The 17,354-nt window shown below is 43.2% G+C and overlaps 1 protein-coding gene across 1 annotated transcript in view; it reads right to left on the reverse strand.

The window, feature by feature from the left end:
* DLEC1 (DLEC1 cilia and flagella associated protein) overlaps positions 1-17,354 on the reverse strand; it is a 576,582-nt gene that overhangs the window by 132,075 nt on the left and 427,153 nt on the right. The window contains exon 26 of the mRNA XM_085628869.1: positions 5,964-6,031. Within this exon, the coding sequence (XP_085484995.1) occupies positions 5,964-6,031 (68 nt within the window). The remainder of the gene's footprint in view (positions 1-5,963; positions 6,032-17,354) is intronic.

Raw genomic sequence — 17,354 nt, forward strand, 5'->3', positions numbered from 1 at the left:
GTTTTTCATTCAATGTTTGGATTCTGAGGGGAGTCATTGGTCAATTATGGGCTTTAACTTGCAGTACTGTAGAATATAATTTTACCTGTAAAAAGATTTGAAAACAAAATGTAAAAAAATTAAACCATATGTGATCAATTAATGTATAATTTATACAAAGAAAAAGAAATCCAGACCTTAAGAATTCACTGCACAGGAGAAGCTCAATAGAGCACATTTCCTGTTTTTAACTGTGCTGAACAAATATGCCATGCCACTGAAGTATGTAAAGTTGGTGAGACGACATAGAATACAGTGCAGAGGCATTTTTATGGTTTTTAATGCCACAGTAGTTTGAACAAAGGCAGCAACTTTTTCCTATGCAGCATGCATGTTTTTGTACAAAGAATCTTAAAGTCCATAATAGTTCCATCAAATGTATTATCACAGGCACAGTTTGGCCCTCCTTTGGGTAACATTTTGCTGTGTAGGTGTTCACTTAGAGCATTTCCAAGACTGAAGTTAATGAAGCAAGAATGCTGCATCTCAGGCTGGAACTCATCTATGTAGTGTTCAAAACTTACTTCTCCCATTGCAGGTAAATACCCAGATGACAGGCAGCCCCCTTTAGTACAGTGAAGTAGCATCTCTTGCTTAGCTTGCCAGTAGCATTCCTTGATGGTCTTGGCAGTGGTCATATTAATGAATCCAGGGTTAACCCAATTTCTCTGCACCCAATCTACTATTGGTTCTTTAAACATGGCTAGGCATTGATACTTTCTTAGGGAATCGTGCAAATACCTGAGCTAAATATCTGTCTGGGGGGCTCATATAAAAGTTACCCCTGTACAGAAATGGGCACAGGGCGACTATATCTGAAACGCAGCTCATGCATAACTCCACCCTTAATGGGATTTGTGGTGCTCCTAGGACGAGATGTACAATTCTCTTCTTTTTGAATGTCAACAGTATTAGAAAATCCCTCACATTTCTGCTCCATATATTGATGCTGCAACTATTTTCATTTTGTATTCCTGGATAATTACACTCAGTGAGATGCAGACAATTCTGCTTTTACATCTCCAAACAACTCCCATGTTCTGTCTCTGACATCAGAGGCATGTATTGTAAGTGCAGGACCCAGGATCCAAACACAGTGGTTAGCAATCTCTTCTTCTCACACTCTCATTTTGGGCTGGGATCCAGGAAGGACAGAATGGTGCTCCCCAATGGAGACAACAACCCGCCTCCCCGTTCCGCCCTACCAGTATGAGATGCGTATTTGCATATGAGTGGCAAGTTCACTTTTGCGCACCACTTCATCCTCTTTACTGGGTAGGGCAGCCATTTCAGCACCATTGAGTCAAAGCATGTATTCAACCACGCAAGATTGTTACACAAAGGAGCTGGTTACTTAGGTGGCACATAACATAATGTGGGCTTCCATGGGCTTAACTAATTAAGCTTCACATTCCATACATGGCACATGGCGCTGTCACCTGTATTGCACTCCACTGCATTAGTATTTGTATGGCGCTGTATGCACCCTGAGAGGCCTAAAGGATTTTTGATGGTCAAGTAGGTAGATACTCCATTTCTAATGCATGGTTTGTGGTGTGGTGATTAGGATGATCCTTTTAAAAAGAATTTTGGTGTCTTGCATGAGTCTTGGAGGTGCGCTCTCTATCTGTTGCAGCAAACCTGTAGCTGTACTAATGTATGGAATTGAGCAAAAGGTGTGATGGATAGAGTCACATCTGCATAAACCTACCAAAATTACTAACCAGTTTACATTTTTTTATGCCAACTAGTTGTCGACGGGAGGAACAGGGTCCAAGCTTAGCAGTGGCGCACCCCATGAATGGCTTGATACTACAGTAGTGGGTCTTTGGCACCCAAATAAAAACAGTGATGGTGCAACCCATGATATCTCCTGACACAAAGGTAATAGGATTGAGGGGTCTTTCCTGAAGCAGAGATTATGCAATCCATGATAATTAGACACCGCAACAGGGGATATAGGGAGTCCATAAAAAGTAGTGATGACACAGCTTTTCAAACAAAGCAAAAATAGTACTGTTTCCACATGGTGACCCAAAAGAAGATGTGGCACAACCCATGAATTGCAGGCACTACAGTAGTGGGTCTACGTAGTCCACCCCCAAGAAGCAATGGTACAACCTAAAGATAACCATAGACACGCCAGTAGTGGGTGTGCATGGTCAAGCCCATATGACAGCTCATTAATCAAGTCATAGACACCACAGTGGTTGTTCTATGGAGCCCACCCAGATGCTGAGATGGCTCAACCCAATATTAAAAAAACACAAGCATAGCCAATAGGTCTCGCCTTTGGGACCTTATAAGTGTTTAGCCATGCAACAGTTGCATAACTAAATACTTATAAGGTCCCAAAAGCGAGACCTATATGCAAAGCGGCCGCGAAAGTGAAAGTGATCGCGATCACGATCAAACATCAAAGCGGCCGCGAAAGTGAAAGTAATCGCGGTAAAGCGCGGCGCGCGCGCCCGCGCACATGCACTGTAGCTCTAGGCTGGCCTGGTAGCACTTTTTGGAGCCCTCTCAATAAGTCTCGCCAGACCAGCGCATGTGCTGGGTCAGGCGAGACCTAAAAAAGGGCGTGAAGAGGTAGCTGAGGAGGTGGACACGTCCTCCTCTAAATAGTAGTTTATCAAACAAAAGGATCCACCCTTGTAGAAAAAGAAGCAAGAAAGAAGAATGGAAAAGTTATGTTCCTCCAGATCTAGTATGTCTCCTAAAGAATCATGGCTTTGTTAAAATACCCCCCACCCACCAAAAGGACCCTTGATGGCATGCTTCATCATCATGGTCTTCCTGTCCCGCTGCGGGGCGGGGCATGCTGCGACCTACAACTACGTGCCGCGAGGAGGCATTACCTAGGCAAGGAGGTAACCTTGAAGATTGTTTGACAATAGGTGCTCCTTCCCTCTCATTTCTGAGGCTCATGAGGCATGAAATGGGCTAATTAAAAAGCCATATCATCAAAAATACCTATTGGGGTATAGTATGCATGGAATGTGGACTGTCATGTACGTTACATAGTGATTATCTTATAACATTACTGTTTCATTTCTAAAAATTTGAGTGTAGAACGGATCTCCATTAGGTCCTGATTAGAAGCGAGAAGAGGGCTTCGAAACATGTCGACTCAGGAAGTACTGCCCATTAAAGCTTAGTACCTCCGTCTCATCCCCTATTTTAATAATATCAGCTCAAAGGAACATTACATTCTTCTCTTCCACAGAGCCAGATATTTTTTAACTATACACCACTTTCATTCACTCCTTGACCCTTCCACTCACACTCCTACACCACACATAGCATTGTCAAATAATTAGTGCTTCCACGTAGTCGTAGTCGTAGGTCGCAGCACGCCCCGCCCCGCAGCGAGAAGGGAAGACCCCAATGATGAAGCATGCCACCATGGGTCCTTGTGGTGGGTGAGGGGTATTTTAACAAAGCTGTGTGCTTTCCATGATTCTTTAGGAGACATACTAGATCTGGAGGAACACCGCTTTTCCATTTTTCATTCTTTATTCTTTTTCTACAAGGGTGGATCCCTTTGTTTGATAATCAGCCCAATATTAACCACAGACGCCATTGTAGTGTGTTTATAGAGTTGTGCCAGAAGGACAAATGGTACAACCCATGAATAAGTCAGGGATACACAGATGTGGTTTTATGTGGTCTGAGCAGAAGTGTAGATGGCATGCCCTTTAACCAGAGACCCATAGTTGTGGGTCTATGTGGTTTGCACATTAATGGATGAAGAGCAATCTTCAGATGGTCAGACACCATTGTGGGTGTCTATTGGGTCCACCTAGAAGAGGAAGTGGCACAACACAAAGATACTCAGACACCACAGTAGTGTGTCCGAGAAATAAGGAGTCCATCCATAGCCAATGAGACACAACTGGTCGCCTGCTATCATATTGTGAGTAAAGCTGAGAAAGAGAATATACTAAGGCTACTAAAGCAGATAAATAGCAGAGAAACATTTGTATAAATCACTCTTGTAGTAGACCAGTCTTATTGAAGTTGTGAGTGCTGGCAGTTAAATCTGGTAGCAACTCAGATATATTCAAGAAATGGCTTCTCTAGGACTATCAATGCCACAGTCCAGTAATGGGTCTGCAATGTTCAGTGCAGGTCCATGGGACCTATCAAACTAGGTACTGACAGCCCTGTATGGCCATTGCTCCACCCTCACTGGTGGAAGTTGCTGTTATAGACCATAAGCCTCAGGCTGGAATAAAATAAGTTGTGAGTTTATAAGTTAGGATTTTGATTACTTTGTTGGTACCATCAGCAATGAAGCAGAAAATGATAATGACCCAGAGACCAGGGAACAGCTAGAAAATAATCCTAGATTGGAACCCTCCATCAAAAAACAAGAAAAGGTACAGAGGAAGTGAGCAACCAAAATTAGAGGACACTGTCCCAACCAGCCTGGAGGTAAAGCTGAACGAGGTAGATGGATCTATTTTTGACCCAAGTGTATCCTAGATCTGCAGACTGGTGTGCATCTGCCTATTGTGATGAATTTCATGCAACAGCTCGCAGGGACAGTGCCATATATCATCTATCAAGGGGAAAGTTGTAACAAAGACCCATTAAAAGCACATTGACAGATTCTGAAATGCTTTCAGGACCAGCTGCTGAATTTAACAGGACCATGTAGCAAAATATTCACTATGACCAGTCCGCAAAGGAAACTAGAAGCAGTCAGCAAAGGTAATATGAGCCTAATTTGATCCAAAGGTTTGACAGGCTGGAACACACAGTTATGTGCTTTCTGGTGAATCTCTACTGAGAGGAATAGGTACATCCTGCAAAACATGAAGAGTTGGCAGGTTGAGGGGCATTGCTGATTGGGGGAGGTGTTCGAAAGTTTGACAGTAGTGGTAAAAGTTGACTTCAGATGCAGCAGTGCAGGAGGATTCAGGTTGGAATTTTATGGGGCTCTTATCTAGTCCACAACATCAAAACCAAGATAATTATCTGAAGAACATGTGCAATAAACCTCACATCGTGTTAGGAAACTACATCAGAAAGGAGTGATAGAAAATCTCTACAGGCACCCCATCAGATTTCTCAGCAATATGAAAAAAGTAAAACACAGGTGGCCAGTCATAAATCGAAGTTAGTCCAGCTTCTGCGTGGCTAAGAGGCACATCAAAATTAAAGGAATCCACCTTCTCAGGGATGTCTTCTCGAAGAGAGACTAAATTACACATCAAAATATGAAAGATGCAACTCAAGCGGTACCTATCTTTGGACTGCATAGGAGATTCCTTCAGTTCGCATTCCTTTCCTTTGGCCTAACATCTCTGCGATTGATAGGATGATGGAAGTTTTGAGAGCATGGGACCTGAAGAATTGTTTATCTGTGTTATACGAGTTTCATCTTGGAGGGACAAGATTCTTTTGGCAGCATGTGCAGCTATCTTTTAATCTATTGAGTCTTGGTCCTGTGATAAACTGGGTCAAATCAAATGTGACTTTGAAGGTACATAATAATTCTTTTTGGCGCATTCAATGGTGGCAACTCAGAGTTTCCCAAAGGTCAAGGTGCATGCAATATAGATTATACGTGATATAAACCAACCTCAGATCTACCGGGGATTTAGGCTGGAAGGTGGTGTCATTAATCAAAGCAGTATTCCCAGGACCCTTGCATTACAGGACTCTACAGAGGCAGATGATAAATGGGAAGAATCAAGAACATTGCCTGGTATATTGGTCATACTAAAAGCACGGCTAGCGTACATGCAGGAACTAAGGCAGAGACAAAGACAATAATCGGGAGGGAATGGATAGCATTCCTTTAATTTGGTGCAATTTTGTAAGTGTAGTCAATATATATTTAGAGCTTTGATGTATGATTAAAAAAATATAAATATTTAAGAAATTTACATTTTATGAAAATGTCGCTTTCATACCAGATTGTGCTTTGCTGGCTTCATGCGCTGCAAGGTGTGGTGACTTTTTCAACATCGAGCCTGTGGAGCTAGGAGAGAAGGTAAATCAGATCACCACATTATCTGTATTATTCATAAACTGATTACATTTCATAATTTTGCTTCACAAATGATGACTTGTGGAATGGGTTGAGACCTCTGTAGCATTTATTTAGAGTATATGTATATTTATTTTTAACGTCACTCAGCTTAGGGGCTTCGCTATTCAATTTGAGTCCTGGTGATAAAATGAGGGTGTTTGCGGCAATGTCCTGCAAGTGTCTACAACTGGCCTGTTGCTAGAGACAACTAACAGTGTCACAACTGTGAGCTGTGAAGCACATTCCTAACTCACCACCCAGCTCAGATTCATAATGCTCCAGCAGTCTGCATTTATTAAGTTCAGCTATTGATATGTACTTCTGCAAGTCTATAAAGTCTCAATGCATTCTGTAAATGTGAAAAGATGTGCGGTTTGTGTGCAGTATGTGTACTTTATTGACAAATACAGTTTGGACAAAAACGTCCTAGTGAAAACTGGCACAACAAATCCAAACTGACATTGCTCTTTATGTTCTTATTCCCTGATTATGAGCTCTCCGTACAGAATTCTACTCTGCTCAATCATAGGTGGTAGGAATTTTGTGAATCACCACAGACTACATAACTTTGTCTCACAGATATTTTAGGAAAATGAGTGATTCTAGCCAGAATTCAACCTTTACTGTGCATTCTGGGTAAGAAAACATAGAGCCATCCGTGCAAGTCGCACCACCTTGTATTTCTCCAGATGTCCGGTTTCAGAAATGTCTGCTACTGATAGGTTTCCTTTTGTTGACAGTGGAGTATGGTCCAAATACAGCTACCACATCACCACAAAGGGTCAATTTTCAAGGTGAAAACTTGATGTTGCCATGTTGCGCAATGGCCCAATGGGATGGTGGTCACTGTTATCGATAACATAAGTCTGAAATTCAACTTCCTTCATTGTCACTGTTACCCAGATGCAGAAGCTCTTCGCTGTTCGTATCATGTTTAGTTCAGAAATAGGGTTTCCTGCCCTGACGCAAGCCAGAACCTATGTCTCAAGGCAAAACGAGTCAGCAAGGACTCTTAAACCAAAAATTGGCATTCTAACAATGCTTCTGTGTATGTATGTCTTTTAATACTCTGTTGCATCATACTGAAGTAATCACGCACACATGAGTTATGGGTAGTCATTTGTCTATCTCAATTACAGTTTCAATCATACTCATAGGGACCGGTAACTCAACCTTCACAAATTTAACAATGTGGGATATAACTTAAATAGAAAAAAATATGATATAAGTTATGGAAACTAACATGTTAACAAACTTACACATCAAAATATTGCCTATTTGTTCATGACGTGCTATCTAACTCATCATATCAATTCATTCATACTTACATTTCTCAAGTATAAGCTATCAATCTAAAATATAGACTTTGGTATTTTGTCATAATATAAGTTCATAATTTACACCTAACAACCTATTTTACAAAAAGGAAGCATGCAATGTAATTTCATTTAAATCCTTAGGGTGTTGAGTTTGTAATACCTCTTCCCACCAGGTCTCACAATATAATAATCAGATGCCTGACAAGCTTACCACTTAGTAAATCTGACATCTAAGTTGCGTGACATGCTTCATTTCTTTATAATGTTTGGCTACTAACGGTTTCCAATTTTCATGTCCTATATTGAATTTACAATTACTCGGTCTTACAATCATTGGTATTGATGTTTTGTCAACATACATTTTGTCACGCGTGCATTTCAAAATGTAGATAACATTCACATTTTCAAACACTGCATATGATCTTAGAAGTATCTTCCTTCTCTGAAATTGTAAGGTGTAAATCATATAGTTGAATAGCAATATTGCAGTGAGACATGGATATATTACTTAGATCTGGTGGCAAAGTAAACTTTTGATAGGCTTTAATGTATCCGAAATTCATGTATATCTGTTTTATTAGCGTATACCATCATGGGGTTTCCTTAAAGGCACAATTTCATGCCGTGCTGGCAGCCTTGCCCTGCGGTGCTTGATATAGGACCCCCCACATTGGGACCTTGGTATTCCTCCTGCGCGCCAAGGAATTTTATGGATAATTCCCTACTTTGGGGCGATATTTGCAAGTATCCCCTTTCTTCTCTGAAAGAGGAACTCCTCCCCGGCCTATACCCCCCTACATTACCAGTTAGGAGACTGGTGCATGTTCTATCATTTGTTAGCAACCTGATGCCTTGGTTTCTAGTTAATACCGGGGTGAGGATCTGTTAAGGGCTTCGTCTGAGTTACCCTACATCAAGAGGCATTGTAATGATCCCTGTACCATGACACCATATTTTGCTACTTTGTTATAAGTGTGCCTCTGTTATCACTTCTATATGTGGAAATGCAAAAAACTTGTTGCCAAAAAAAAATGGGTTTAAACAAAAGAATACCAACATGGGGCTTCATTTTGTGAAGTATCTCAAACTGCCATATTTCTCAAAAAAGTACAACATTTGTTATGCTCTGTTGGAAATTGGTTACTGGTTAAGGAGGGGGTGGGGGGGGGGTGAAACCCTACTCAAAAAGATACCACAATCTCTGTCAGGGTGAAAAACAAGCAAACACCCAAATTAACCTGTGCTTAACTCTCTCGTAGCTTGACACAAAGCATTAGAGGCAATGTGTAAAGTATTTATGCAGCACTTCAAACATTAATGAAGTGAAAACAAAACACAAGGAAAATTAAAAACCAATTTAGAAAAATAGACTAAAATGTAATAATTTATTTGACACCAAAGTGACAAAAATGCAATCAGTAGAATTGGAAATAGGCAATTTTAAAGAGTTAAGCTCGAAATACTGCCTAGAAGCACTAAGCGCCAGCTGTGGTTATCTGGTCGTGCCAAACTGGGACCAAATCACAAGTTCAGGCCGACCGCAATGGCACACGGGCCGGATACAGAGACCCAGTTAGGCCCGTTGAACAACAATACCTTCAATCCTAGTTATTGAGCGCTGGGAGATCCTACGTCGATAATGTGTTGTGCAGTAGCGGCGATGCACGCTCCTGGTGTGGAGATGCGTCGCATAGAGGCAGTCTTGGGAAACTGCGATGCAGGGTCCTGTATTGTCGTTGAGAAGGCCATCAACGCGTGGCTTGTGATGCGAGGTACTATGTCAGAGATGTGCCACGCACTGACTGGTTCTGAAGAAGTTGCAGGCTTGCGATGCAGAATACTGCGTTGTCTGCAAGGATGCCGTCTATGATGGGCCTGCGATGCGAAGGCCTGGGTCAAGGATGAGTCACGTAGTGGTGGGTTCGACGAGACTGTGATGAGAAGTTCTGCGATTGAAATGCATTGCGCAGTGGTTTTAATACAGAGTTTTGCGAGGCAATGAGTCGTGATGCGTCAGTTCTGCTTGGTCCACAGCTGGACTGGAAGAGCATCTTTAGGCCACCTTAAAAGGGTCCAGGACTGGGATGGCACCACATGGGAGGGAAGGACTCAGAGCAGACAAGTGCCTGGTTCAAGGAGGTTGAAGCCTTTTGTCCCTTTGGCTCTAATCAGGAGGTATGCATGTAAGATCTGACAGCCTTAGGGTGGTCTTCCCCCAAACGTTTCGCTCTTCCTCCTCTAGTTTTTGCTGATCTTGTTTTTTTATTGGCCTTAGGACTAGGTAAAATTAGCTCACATCCATTTGTCACATTTAACTGACTTGGCAGTCCCTGGACCAGTAAATTAAATGCTACTAGTGGGCCTGCAGCGCTGATTGTGCCAGCTGCTTGAGTAGCCTTTTAAACGTTGGCTGTGTGAGCAGTTTAAATTGCTGACCTGTTCAACCTGGCACAATAAACCTTTTTCAGGCCTAAACCTTCCTTTTGAATACATAAGGATACCCTTCCCCTCTAGGGTAGGGTTTAAATAGCCCAGAGGGCAGTGTGCAGTGTATTTGAAAAGTTGGACCTGTACTTTTAACTTTTACATGTCCTGGTAGTGAAAAATCTTACTTTCATTTTTCACTACTCTAATGGCTAAATCCCCCATAGGATAACAGTGAGTTAACTTATTCCATTTAATAAGTGATAGATTTTAATTGGAAGCAGGAAGAAATGTTAAGAGTGGAGTCTAAAGAATTGTAATTGAAAGCACTCTTTAATGGAAGAGTCAGACTTTAAGAAAGTAGGCATTTTCTTGTCTACACCATTTGGTTTCTGATGCCAGTATCCTGGGTCACATGACTGACTAGGTGTAGCTGGCAGATGGACTTTGTGTATTGCTCCCAGACAGTGAACGAAAAGGCCACAGATGTTGGCATGATGGACCATCACTGACTTGATGAGGGGGAGGAGCTGTCACCTACCACAGTTCTAACTTTTTGGCAAATCTGGTGTAAATCCATTCAGCTCTTTCTTCTGTATGGGGGAGCACATTTTCCTATGGGAATTAACATGGGAAATCAGTGTTTTGACACGTCCCACCCTCCTAATTCTTGTCCCATGCTATAGGTATCAGCGCAAAACTTTCAATGAAGGAGCCAACGAGGATGAAATTGTTTTTGTACGTTCATCAAGCTGCAAAAAATTAATATCAAAACAATAAAAGCTCTTTCTATGAAAGCTCTGACCTAGCTATAATTAGAGAGTGGCGGCCATCACTGTGAAATATACATACCTATATATATAAAAAAACATGCCTGTGCTGCCGTGGGTAGTGTCCATATAATTCACCATAGTTTGCTTCTACATTTACATTTTTAATTTTTTTTTACTGTTAAGGCAGGATGTATAACTAATGCCATCTGGTAATCTAACCATTGAGGTGTTTATAAACCTTATTTTAGATTATTTTGTGGTGCACCCAACAGGCACATTGTATATTTAGGTTTTCTTTGTTTGAGGGTCAGTTTTCCTCTTCTCTCTTTCTCTCTGAGCCCTACCAGCTGCTTTTTTCAGATGGTAAGAGTACTAATTTTATTTTTAGGTATCACCTACAGATGTATTTTAGTTGTCTGTTTGCAAAATACATGTTGTGGACTACATTTAAAACTTACATTGGGCTTATAGCCCACCCATTGCTGGACATTTGTTAAATCTATTGTTACTCTCATTTGCGTGCTTTTTATTCAATGGCTTATCTTACTCTTCTTGGGTTAGCCACTCCCCTGGATCATAGCGTGCTCTAAATCTTTCTGATTTTGCTAGCTTGTATCTATCAATTTCTCACATTTAGAGAAATACTTTTTTTCAGCTTTCCATGAGAGTAAATGTGTTTTCCAGCTCCAGCTCTCTCCCTCGTGTGCTGCTTTTCATGCAAATACCGACCCCCAAACTGTGTTGCTCCCACTCCCCAACACTTGCTCTCTCCCTTGTGTGCTGCTTTTCCCGTTTAATACCTACCCTCACCACACCCTCCATGGCAATCCTTCTCCCACTCTCCACTGTTGTTTTTTTAACCTTTCCTCCTCCTACAGCCTAAAGCTTGTCTGTTGCTCTTCCACCGCTAGCAGTCCCTAAAATGCATGGTTGACATAGGTTTTGTTGTTGGAGGGCCGAGTAACTCCCATCTGCTGCTGGGCCACTTCACTTTCAGAATTTGTTTTTGAACAAGTGAAAATTCATATTTTTATTTATAGCTCTAAGTTCTATCCACCATGTTGGATAACTAAATGAGCAAAATTGTGCCCTCGTCATTTGGTAGGCGCACGCATGCATGGTGACGCATGTGCGTGCCTACTGAATGACATGTCATGATGTTTACGTGCTCATGCTCACCTTGGATCATCACATCTTTTCTTTTTTTTGTAGTTGATACTGTACAGCAAATGTTTGTTTGACAGGTATTGGTAAAGCCACCAGGTCACAAATGTGAGACCTGTGGGCTTTGCTAGAGCTTGTTCTACATTCTATATTTTTGACCTTGACAGTTACTTAACCACCATTTGGGCTTGACTGGGACAGAACAAGTCTGAAATTCAAATATCCTGTCCTTAGGGCTTTCAGTTTGCAACTTCATTCACAGGTATTCTTCATGGTATTATAGCAATCATTACTAGCTTTTGGAAGTACTTACATGATTCAATATAATCAAGTGTTTGTTCTGTGCTGCAATCTACAGTGTCAAGATCCTTGTTCCCATCCATCCCCTTTATTGAAACCAGGGAACTGAAAGTTGTGACCTCCATTGTTAATGACTTGCTTTAGATGCATGATCTGATGGGCTTTTCTGAGTGCTTCTAGGAGCTTAATTCGGTGAATACAACATAGCTATACACTGCCATATCTAAAATGAACTTGATTAAAAGATGATCTTTTAATATCAATTGTTTCTAGAGGTTGTACTTTGTTCTTGTGACTACATTTCTATAGTACGCTCAGCCTTATGGTGGCACCTTGGAAGGTTTGCAGATGCATGCATGTGTAGATGAAGTGTTAACTGGTGAAGTCTATACATGGGGAGGGGCGTTCAGAGGTTCTCCCGTTGCGTTTCTTGGAACGAAGAAGCATAACATGACTGTTGTCTTTTGAATAAATATGAGAGGCTGAGTATGTTTCCAGCTTACTGTAGGTGGAGCAGCCACGAGGCCGGAAAATATATATACTTTCCTAATCCATTGTGTGCATTTTTGTGCGCGTCTAAGTGGAGAGGTACTTCAAATGCACAGATGGAATGAAAGCTCAAATAAATTCTGTAAGAGTGCATGTGAAATTCTATGGGCAGCTATAGAAGAGTGACGTCAGCTTTAGAAGCTTTGACCAGTGAGGGTCTCAAGTCGTTGGTGGGGGGTATGCAGTTCCGGTCAGTCGAAGAGCCGTCTTGAGGGTCTTCCTGAAGATGTGCAGAGAGGGGGAGCATCTGATGTTAACTGGGAGCTCGTTCCAGGTCTTGGCCGTGATGTAGGAGAAGGTTATTCCACCCATTCTGGCTCGGTGGAGGCGCTGGATTTCGGCGAGGGCGAGGTCGGCAGATCGGAGGTTTCATTTGGGTACATGGAAGGATTTTCTTTTGTTGCGGTATTGGGGTCCGGTGTTGTGGAGGCATTTGTAGGCGTGGGTGAGTATCTTGAAGGTTACTCTCTTCTCGACGGGGAGCCAGTGGAGGTCTCGCAGGTGTTGGGAGATGTGTTCTTGTCGAGGGATGCCAAGGAATAGTCTGGCTGAGGTGTTCTGTATGGTCTGGAGGATTCCGGCATGGAGGGCATTCCGTAGTCCAGTCTGCTGGTTATTAGTGCGTGGGTGACGATCTTTCTTGTTTCACGGGGGATCCATTTGAAGGTCTTGCGAAGGATGTGGAGGATGTTGAAGCAGGTGGAGGAGACGGCGTTGACCTGCCGGGTCATGGAGAGGGAGGAGTTGAGTACGATGCAGAGGTTCCGGTCGTGGTCGGTGGGGGTGGGCAGGCTGCCGAGGGTGGTGGGCCAGCAGGTGTTGTCCCATGCGGTGGGAGAGGGTCCGAGGATGAGGACCTGTCTTCTCTGAGTTGAGCTTCAGGCAGCTGGTGCTCATCCAGGATGCAACGTCGTTTATTCCTTCCTGGAAGCTGAGTCCAGTGGTGGCAGGGTCCTTGGTGAGGGAGAGGATGAGCTGGGTGTCGTTGGCGTAGGAGAATATAATGAGTCCGTTCTGTCTGATAATGGTGTTTAGGGCGGCCATGTAGATGTTGAAGAGCGTTGGGCTGAGAGATGACCCTTAAGGTACTCCGGAGTTAATCTCTGTGTGTTCGGAGAGGAAGGGTGGCAGTCTGATTCTTTGCGTTAGCAAATGAATTTAATAGTATGTTGATGTGGGTATATGATTGTCTTAAGAGCTTTGGTATATCTGGATTATTTCTTTGAAAGTTTTCAACAAGCATTGGCAATATCAATAGGTCTGACTTTAAAGGAATGCTGTATGGTAATGTAAAGCATTACATGTAGATAAAGTGAGAATGGATATGTATTTGTGTGGAAGCAAAGAACTTTAGGATGATATTGGTGTAGGATAAATGGTCAGATGACAGTTACACTGTCAAGCCAGACCTAAAAATCCATATAGGTTAATGACTGCCCTCTTCCCGCCTGTGCTGCCACCAGAGAAAAACACAATAAATGATCTAGTTATCTAAGACACTTTACTAGCATTACAATGTCATGCGTTTGCATCCCTGAAAGTTCAAGCACAGGCGGCTGGATAAATAAGCAAAATGATCACAGCTGTGTGGAGGTCAATCACTTTTTTGTGGAGGAATACAACTTCTCCCCAATCAATGCATGTACTCCTGATTCCCTACATGTGGATGGAGCCAAAGCCCCTCTACTGGTGATTCTCACATAACTGTTTGGCGACAGCTGTGCTGTGAAGCTAGACCAAACAAAGGAGTGAAGCACAGCTTCTGAGGGGTGAGGTACAGTTCCAAAGGAGTGAGTGACTCTCAAAAAAGTATATTGCCAAAGAATGGTCTAGGGAGGCTCATGTACAATGCCTCATAATGGTGAGGGTGGATGGAGATTTTACTGCTTTTTTTCCCACAATCTCAATTACCTCTAAATCTAGCGTTATTTTAGGAACAATTTCAGTACTAGGGTATGTTTTTAGTGTAAGGGTGCTCAGCAGTCAACAAATGCCGAGGAGTGCATGGAACATAAAGTCATGAGAAATCGGGTGCTATGCAATGCCGTTAATGTATATGTTATCTGAATTTTGGAAAGGTTGTCAATACAGCGGTAGACTTAGGAAAAGAGGAACAGGCGACTGGAAGGAAGAACTTAGTGTTGATGGTTATTGATCATTGGTTGAGCAAATAATGTTTAAAGTACATGGTGTACAGATTTTAGTTGACTCTGGGGTTTTTATTATTATTTACACAATTAAAGTTGCTCAATGTATGTATGTCAAAAAAGATCAAAGGCCTTGTCTACCTTGTCCTGGTTCAACAAGTGTTCTAGTTACTAAAACAACCTGTAGACAGATACAGTGGGGAGAGTCTTTGGAGGGAATAGTGCAAACATTAAAATGACAGCTAGTGGTGTAGGGTGGTGTGATAAGTTGACCTGAAATTTAGGAATAGGAAGGAAATGAAATGAGAGTTTTTAACAAATAAAGGCAAGTCATTACTTGGAAGGTCACACCTGAACACTGTATTTTTCATGCTTGGCTCTACTAGTTTATCTTTTGTGTTTAATCTACCATTTGACTTTTCCTCCCTGGTCCTATTCGCCCCATTCTGTCCTCAACCTCTCTGTGACATCTCCTCCCTCTATCACCAGATCGCAGAGGCCCCATAAAGTGCTGCAGTACAAACATTGTAACCCAATATAGTACATGCAAAAGACCAAAGCAGAAGCAGGGTTAATTAGCCATGCAAGAAACATTGTTCTTTTATTTATTTAAAAAGTTTTGTATAGCGCGAACAAGACCCCCGAAGGGTATTCGAGCGCTTCACAGTAGTGGAAAGGGGAAGAAAGTAGGGGAACATAGAGGTAAGAGAGGCTAACATGTTGAGCTAATGAAATTGTACATAAATGCGAGCAAGATATAACTTAATAAGGTAAGGCACAACGCTACTTAATAGGTAAGGCAAAGAATCATAGACAATTAACAGTTGCTAAAAAATAAATGTAAAAAAACAGACATTTTGAAAACAGACGAATCATGGTCCAACTAAGGCAGGAACTTGGTCTTTAGGATTGTTTTTACTTCCTGTTTGAACGCTGCCGTGTAGGGGATTCTGCGAGTTTCAGATGGGAGAGAGTTCCAGATCTTGGGTGCCACACCCAAGAAGGCTCTGAGTCTCATTTTTGTTTTTTGCAAAAAGTCTGTGGTTTGGATGAAATGAGTTAGCACTTCTGGAAGGTCTACAATCACCTAATAATTCCAGTTTTGAGCCAGGTATCCAGGTGTTTTGAAGTGGAGGGCTTTGTGCATCATACAAGCAATCTTTAATTGTATTGTTGCTTTGTAGGGTAACCACTTTAGAGATCTCAAGGCTGGGGAAATGTGCTCATTTCTTTTAGTGTCAGTGATCAGTCTAGCAGCGGCATTCAGTTAAGCTCTAAGCTGGGCTAAGGTATATTTGGGGAGGCCACAGAGCATTGCACTTCCATAGTCTAGCCTAGGTAGGACAAGTGCTTGTACCACCTGCTTGAAGTCGTCTTGCAGGAGGAAAGGTTTTAGGTTTCTAAAAGTCCTTATTTGGTGATTCGCACCCTTGCACATCTTACTAATATTTTTTTTCATGTTCAGGTGTGAGTCCAGGGTGATTCCAAGAGATTTTGCTGAGTCGATGATAACCGAGGAGCAGTTGAAGCTAGTGAGGTGTTTCATCCAGAAGTCAATCTTGAGGGTGTGCTTAGGAGGGGAAATGAGAAGGAATTCTGTTTTGGCGGTGTTCAGCAGGAGATGGTTTTTAGTTAGCCAGTGTTGGATAATCGTCTAGGATGAGTTCAGCAAGATGAAGTCTTCAGAAGAATTGATTTTCAGATTAAGTTGCATGTCATCCGCATGCATATGGAAACAAATGTTCATGGAAGATAGAACATTCGCTAGTGGTTCCAGGAAAAGATTAAAGAGTATAGGAGAAAGGGCAGGGCCTTGTGGGACCCCCATGGAAACTGCAGATGGATGGGATAAGGTATGGTTCACCGTAACTCTTTGGGATCTATTGTGAAGGAAGGAAGAGAACCATTGTAGTACAAAGCCGGAGAGGCCCATCCTGTGTTCCAGAATAGCTAGAAGGTTGTCGTGGTTAACCGAGTCGAATGCTGAAGAGAGATCAAGGAGGATTAGGAGGCAGGGGGGCGTGGCTTGGCAGCCGACGGGCATGGACGCGTGAGCGACGAGCTCCGCATCCAGCCCAGCCAAAACCCTGTAAAGAGTGTCGCCCCGGTGCTCCGTAGCTCCCGGAGGGCTTCCCCTGCCTGGTCTGGGCCCCTGGAGCGGAACGGCGGAGTGGAGCGCGGTGCCGAGGGCTGGCGCTGCGCTGAAATCGCGGCGGAGGCGGGTGGCCGCCGGCCATTTTGGGCGGCCTGTGCGGGGACGCGCAGCCACGGCCCACAGCGAACGGTGTGCCGACCGGAAGTGAGGCGAGACCGGCTGGAGATCCCGGAAGTGGCGGTCTCGTCGTGGCGGACAGCGGAGCGGGGCGGAGTCCGCCTTTAGCGAGAGGCTCGGTATTGGGAGCCCTGCCGCAGCCTGAACTAGCGGCTGTGACCGCACGGCGGAGGGGAGACGACCCGGAGGACGGCGTTGGGCCTGAGGTGGGAGCGGCGGCCCCGGAGTCAGAGTGGAGGCAGAGGGCCCGGTGCAGCTGGCTGGCAGGCGGGGGCCAAGAGGTGGACGGCTGGCGCTGCGGGCGCCTCAGCGGTGGAGATTTGG

The sequence above is a fragment of the Triturus cristatus genome, chromosome 10 (assembly GCF_964204655.1).
Source record: "Triturus cristatus chromosome 10, aTriCri1.1, whole genome shotgun sequence".
NCBI classification, from domain to species: Eukaryota; Metazoa; Chordata; class Amphibia; order Caudata; family Salamandridae; genus Triturus; species Triturus cristatus.